General features: G+C 52.7%; 1 protein-coding gene across 3 annotated transcripts in view; it reads right to left on the bottom strand.

The window, feature by feature from the left end:
- The window catches only part of SLC66A2 (solute carrier family 66 member 2), a 35,113-nt gene extending 33,233 nt beyond the window's left edge, over nucleotides 1-1,880 (bottom strand). For all 3 annotated transcript variants that reach the window (XM_019643376.1, XM_019643377.1, XM_019643378.1), the window contains exons 1-2: nucleotides 1,813-1,880; nucleotides 1,039-1,383 (exon numbers count right to left, since the gene is read on the bottom strand). In XM_019643376.1, the coding sequence (XP_019498921.1) occupies nucleotides 1,039-1,241 (203 nt within the window). In that variant the 5' untranslated portion in view covers nucleotides 1,242-1,383; nucleotides 1,813-1,880. The remainder of the gene's footprint in view (nucleotides 1-1,038; nucleotides 1,384-1,812) is intronic.
- Nucleotides 1,881-6,015: the final 4,135 nt, after the last annotated feature.

Genomic DNA, 6,015 nt, shown 5'->3' with positions numbered 1-6,015 from the left:
TTGTCTGTTCCCCTTCCCCCAATTCCCCAGCACTGTTACCTTCCCCCCAATACCCCAATAAAAATCTTAAAAAAAAAAATAGTAGCCATTGTAGTGGAGGTGAAGTAATATCTGGCGGTTTTGATTTGCATTTCCCTGATGATGAGTTATGTTGAGCATCTTTTCATGAGCTCGTTGGCTGTTTGTATATGTTCTTTGAAGAGATGTCTATTCAGGTCCTTTGCCCATTTTTAATTGGGTTCTTGAGTTTTAGGAGTTCTCTATATATTCTGGATATCAATCCCTTATCAAATATATTTGCAACTATTTTCTCCCATTCTGTGGGTTGCCTTTTTATTCTGTTGATAGTGTCCTTTGGTGCACGAAAAGTTTGAATTTTGATAAAGTACAACTCGTCTATGTTTTGTCTTTTGTTGCCTGTGCCTTTGGCGTCATAGTCAAGAAACATTGCTAAATTCATTATCGTGAAGTTTTCCCCTGTTTTCTTCTAAGGGTTTTGTGGTTTTAGTCTTCTGTTCAGGTCTTTTACCTCTTCTGCATTGATTTTTGCATGTGGTGTTAGATAAGGGCCCAACTTCATTTGTTGCGTGTGGATGGATATCCAGTTTGGGGAAGATGTACTTTTATGCCAAAGAAAACATGTCATGGTTTATAAGACAAAGCATCACTCTCCCTGCTTTCCCAGCTCAGTGAGGGGACTGGTCCTGAGCCCCCTCCCTTCCTTGGTGGGGCCCCACCAGGCCTCAGACTAGCGGAACTTCCTGAGGCTCTGCCTCCGGGACGGTCCTGGGCCAGCTCCCTCAGACCCACCTGGGGAGAACTCTGAGATCCCCGCAGACCTGCACTCTCCAGGCTGGGGCCTTGGGGCTCATTTCACAGGTGACTCTTTTTTTTTTTTAAGATTTTTTTTTTTTTATTGAGGAATTGGGGGAAGGGGAACAGACAAGTTNACCTCCCCCACCCCGGCCTCACTCAGAAACCCCAAAAGCAAGTCATCGCTCTGGGAGCACCCCCACGGTAAGAGAGCCCCCTACTTACCAGAAGAGTATCCGTAAAATATTGGCCACCAGGAGCACCAGACACACGTAAGGAGAGAAGCCCTCGGCGTTCTGAGTCCTCCGGATATCCCGGTACTGCGGGATGTAGGGCACCACCCCTCCGAAGATCATGGCCCCAGCTGCCCCCCAGGACACCAGCTGGTGCAGCGGGACCAAAAGCCAATCCAAGCCTTGCGCGTCCATGGCGAACACCTGCGCCCGCCCTGCCCGCGGGCTGACGTCCACCTGGCCAAGTCCCCTTCGTTCCCACGGGCTCCCGGAACGCGCCTGGACTGTCACCCCCACATGGCCGCCACTACCCTGTGCGAGCCTCCGCCACCGGAGTCTGGAAAGAGAGGAGAAGAGATAAAGACCTGGGGCCGGGGCCCTCGAGCAGAGGGGGGGCCGCGCTCCGCAGGGACAGCCGGGAGGCCGAGGCCGCGCCCGGGGCGCACGCGGGGGCGCACGGCTGCGGCGCGACCCCTTCTCGGGCACGGCGGCTCGGGGAAACCTCGGCGCGCGCACCGGCATCCGCGGCGGGACAGACGCGCGGACGCGCGGCCCGGGAGGTGGGGGAGACGCGGTCCTGGGGTTGTGCTCAGTCCGGGGGGGGGGGATCTGGGTCCTGGGGGGCTTGGTCCTGGAGGTGGACGAGGGTCCGAGGGGGCTCCTGGGGGAGCTCGGTCCTGGGTGGACTCGGCCCTGGGGTCCCGTCCGGTGGCGCCCGCCCTGTGCCCCGCGCCCACGCGTGCCCCCGATCCCGCCCTGCACTCACCCGCCGCGCCGGCTCGCGGATACGCCGGGCGTCCGTTTGTCTGTCTGACCGAGCCTGGGGCCCCGCCCCGGCGTGACGTCACAATACCCGAGGCCCCGCCCACGCGAGCCGGTAGGGCGCCGCCGGGTCCTAGAGAGCGCGGTGCGGACGGGGTGGGGGGGGTGCGGGGACCGGGGGCGCGGCGCGGGCGCTCGGGCCTCCCGCGGACACTGCTCGGCCGCCCGCTCGGCTCAAGTTAGGCGATTCCTGCCTGGCGGGGCCGCTCCTTTAGGGCCAGGTGCTCGCGTGGACCCGTCTCCACCTGTCCCGGGGCGGCGGTCCTGTAGACGCGGCGCGGCGCCGCGGGGAGCGGAGGATGGTGTCCTGTCCGCGCCCCGCGGTCAGCGAGGGGCCTGGGGAGCCCCCTCGTGGGGACAGGGAGGGCCTGGGTGGACAGGCGACCCCCTCGTGAGGAAGGTCCGGGTGGAGGGACGTCACCCTTCGTGGGGACTGAGGGGAGTGGGTCGCCATCCGCGCGTCCCCAGGTGATTCCAGGGGTCCTTCCAAGCGATTATTTCTCTGACCCAGGGAGCCAGGGGCCCCACATCCTGACCCAGGCAGAGACCCGAGGAGCGGGATTAGAAAGTGTTCAGTGTCCGGGAGTTTAACCGGGTGGGGCGAGGCGGCCCCCGGGGGACTGAAGCCCACCCAGCAGCCCGCAGCCTCAGAGCGTCCCTTCCACATCACGCACCGCAGTGTCAGGGCGCAGGTGTCTTAGGGATGTTACCGCTTGGTCTCAGCCACGCTTTCTGTGAGGTGAATCACTAGGGTGCCCTTACAGACGTTGAAAATAGAAATTCCTGAGTTGTTTCCTGACCAAGGTGAAGCCCCCAGGGGCCCGAGGGTCGGTGCTCAGGACACAGATGCTGGAGGGCTGGAGTGCATGGAGCCCCGTGCCCAGGTGATGGGAGGAAGGGAACCCTGTGAGAAGCCAGCAGCCTGCGTGCCAGGGCCCTGGGAGGCGGGGCTCAGGGACCCCAGGATTCTGTCTGCAGAGCTGCGCCCTCAGAGCACCCCTGGTAAGCACGCAGACCCGAAGCACCCCAAAAGGGGATGCCTGGTGGATGAGGAAGGGTAGCCCCAGGGGCACACACCTGCCCCCCAGCTTGCGCACCACAGTGCCCCTTCCCCTCCCCCAAGTTCTGGCTGCCTGCTTCCTACCTGGTAGGTTTTGTGGGACACCATAAGAACAGTTACAGCCTCGCCAAGAGCAACTCCCCAACAAGCCTGGTGTGATTAAGGGGGGGGGGGCAGGAGGGGAACACAAGGTTGCTCTCTCTCCTCTCAAACCTGTGGCAGACCTTAGGTACTTCCGGGTTGTCACTATTCAGAGTATCCACAGGAAACGACAGAGAAACAAAAACCCAGTACTCAGAGAAGGTAGCCAGACAGGCTGGAGAGGAGGTGTTCCCGCTTAGCCACTTCCTACCCCAGCCCTAAAGCGTGTTAGAGGAAAGATGCAGGCTTCCTTTCTGACTCGGGAGTATCTGGGATCACCGCTGCTGGCCCTGTTTTCCTGGTATATGTGGGCAGATTGGTGGCCAGCGCATGGCCACCTGCAGTTCTGGACCTGTGAGGTGTGTGTGGGAACACCTCCAGGGTGCAGCTCAAGTCTGGGCAGCCCAGGAAGCCTCCGGGTGACTCGAATGTGCAGCCGGATATGAGAGCCACTTTTTTTTTTTTTTTTTTTTTTAGCTGAGTCATCCTGCCACCTGTTGGCATCTCAGAGGCTGCTCAGCTCGGGCTGGGAATCAAACTGCTGTTGCTCACAGCTCAAACTCTTGAGCGAGCTCTTAACCAACTGAGCCATTCAGCTGGCCCTAAGAGCCACTGTTTTAAAATGCACACCCGATACAGGAAGTCCTCGTGACTCAGCATATGTAATTTGCTTCCAGGAAAGGCCACTTACTATCAATGGGGCCAGAATTGTATAGTAAATAATTAGTGAATTAAAAAATAGTTTACAATATTACATTAAAAAATGAAAGCTAAAATTATGAAAATATTGCAACTTTTAGAATAAATAAAAAGAAGCCAAAAAATTCTATAATCTGTATACACAAATCTATACCACCAAAGAACCCTTCTTTTTTGACAGAATGTTTAAATGAGAATCTATTGTAGAAACACGTAAAAGCGGAGGTTGTCGCACAGTGAAGGCCAGCTAGCCATTGCCCAGTGTCAGTAACTCTAAAAGAGCTCTTTTAATGAGCATAAAATAAAAAGTGGACAAGACAGTCTAATTGACAGAATTTCTCCATTTCTTGGTGATGAAAGTGGATCTTAAAATCAGCAGCATCTTAGATTAGAAGCCTTAGAAATACAACCATACACATGGAGCTGGGTGTCTGGGCACTTCCCTGCCATTTACACTCCACGGGATAGAATTTCCTCTTACATCTATTGGGTTGTCAGAAAAGTCATGACGCAAGTTTGCGACAGATGGCACTAGTTCATTTTTGGAAGTATTAGAGTCTTTCGCATCTAAGTTATTGCTATGTCATTTGACAGCTGGCAGTTCTAGCTTCATTCTAAAAAAAAAAAAATTTAGTGGGTCGGCCGAGTGGCGTATTGGTTAAGAGCTGACTTGGGACGCTGGCTCTGAGCAGCAGGACCCCGGTTCGGATCCCACATGAGGGCCAGTGACGGTGCGCCCTCTACAGCTAAGATGGTGAACAACAGCTGGACCTGGAGCTGGGCTGCCATGAGTTGCTGGCGATGGCACAGGCTGCAGTGGGGCTGCAGTGGGCTGCCATAAGCTACCATGAGTGGCCGGCAGTCAGCGTGAGCTGACAAAAAAAAAACCTTAAAAAAAAAAAAAACAAGCTGAAGATGGAAAATCAAACTGTGCATTTTTGCCATATTTTACTTTTTACTTCCATCAAGGGAAGAATGTGTGTCAAGCTTGTGAAAAATTGCATAAAGTTTACGGTGACAATGCTCTACAAGACCGTCAGTGCCAATGATGGTTCACGAAATTCCATGCTGGTGATTTTGATCTCAATGATGCTCCTCGGTCAGGGAGGCCCACCGAGGTTGATGACAACAAAATAAAGGAATTGATAGAGTCAAACCCACGTTACACGACACCAGAGATTGCAGAAACACTGAACATCCACCATTCAAGCATTCACGACCACCTGAAGAAGCTGGGATACGTAAGCAAGCTCGATATTTGGGTTCCGCATAAACTCAAAGAAGGTCATTTGATGGCGCGAATAAACATCTGCAATATGCTCACTAAAAGTGAGGATAACGATCCTTTTTTGAAGCAACTGATAACTGGTAATGAGAAGTGGATTGTTTACAAAAATGTGGTGCGCAAACGGTCTTGGTCCCAACGTGATGATTGGCCTCAAATGACATCGAAAGCAGACATTCATTAGAGGAAGGCTATGCTCTCAGTGTGGCGGGATTTTAAAGGTGTCGTGTTTTTCGAGCTCCTACCAAGGAACCAAACAATCGATTCAAATGTGTACTGTTGGCAATTGGATAGTTTGAACGAATCCATCATCCAGAACCGTCCAGAGCTCGTTAATCGTAAAGGAGTTGTGTTCCATCGCAACAACGCGAGACCACACACAAGTTTGATCACCCGTCAAAAATTACTGGAGCTTGGATGGGATGTGTTGCCACACCCACCATACTCGCCTGACCTTGTGCTGTCAAACTTCCACTTGTCTCACTCGCTTCAAAACTCCTTGCGTGGTATAACATTCAATTCAGATTAGGCTGTAAAACAGCACCTTGTTCAGTTTTTCACAAATAAAGACAGGTCCTTCTATGAACGAGGAATTATGAAGCTCACTGAGATGGTAAAAGGTTATCGAAAAAAACAGGCAGTATATCATTGATTGATCTTTGTTCTTTATATAAATGAATGACCTTTGAAACACATAGACAAAATACGTCGTGACTTTTCCAACAACCCAATATTAAAATTTAAATTTTGGTTTTCTAATTTAAAGTTCTGTTTTACATTTAGCTTGTTATTATCTTGTCTTTGGTTCCGTAAGTATGCACTTCTTACTCAGACTCTGTTTTCTTCCCCATCTATCAATCTTTGCACCAGCAAAACACACAACCCCACAGCCCCACAGCTCTTGTGTGTAGACTTCCTAGATCAGCGACGTTAGAGGATTCCCGCTGAATCCCATTCCTGAA

Source organism: Hipposideros armiger, unplaced genomic scaffold (assembly GCF_001890085.2).
Source record: "Hipposideros armiger isolate ML-2016 unplaced genomic scaffold, ASM189008v1 scaffold_77, whole genome shotgun sequence".
Classification (NCBI taxonomy): Eukaryota; Metazoa; Chordata; class Mammalia; order Chiroptera; family Hipposideridae; genus Hipposideros; species Hipposideros armiger.
The sequence above is the reverse complement of the archived record's forward strand: the minus strand, read 5'-3'. Positions and strand labels throughout refer to the sequence as shown.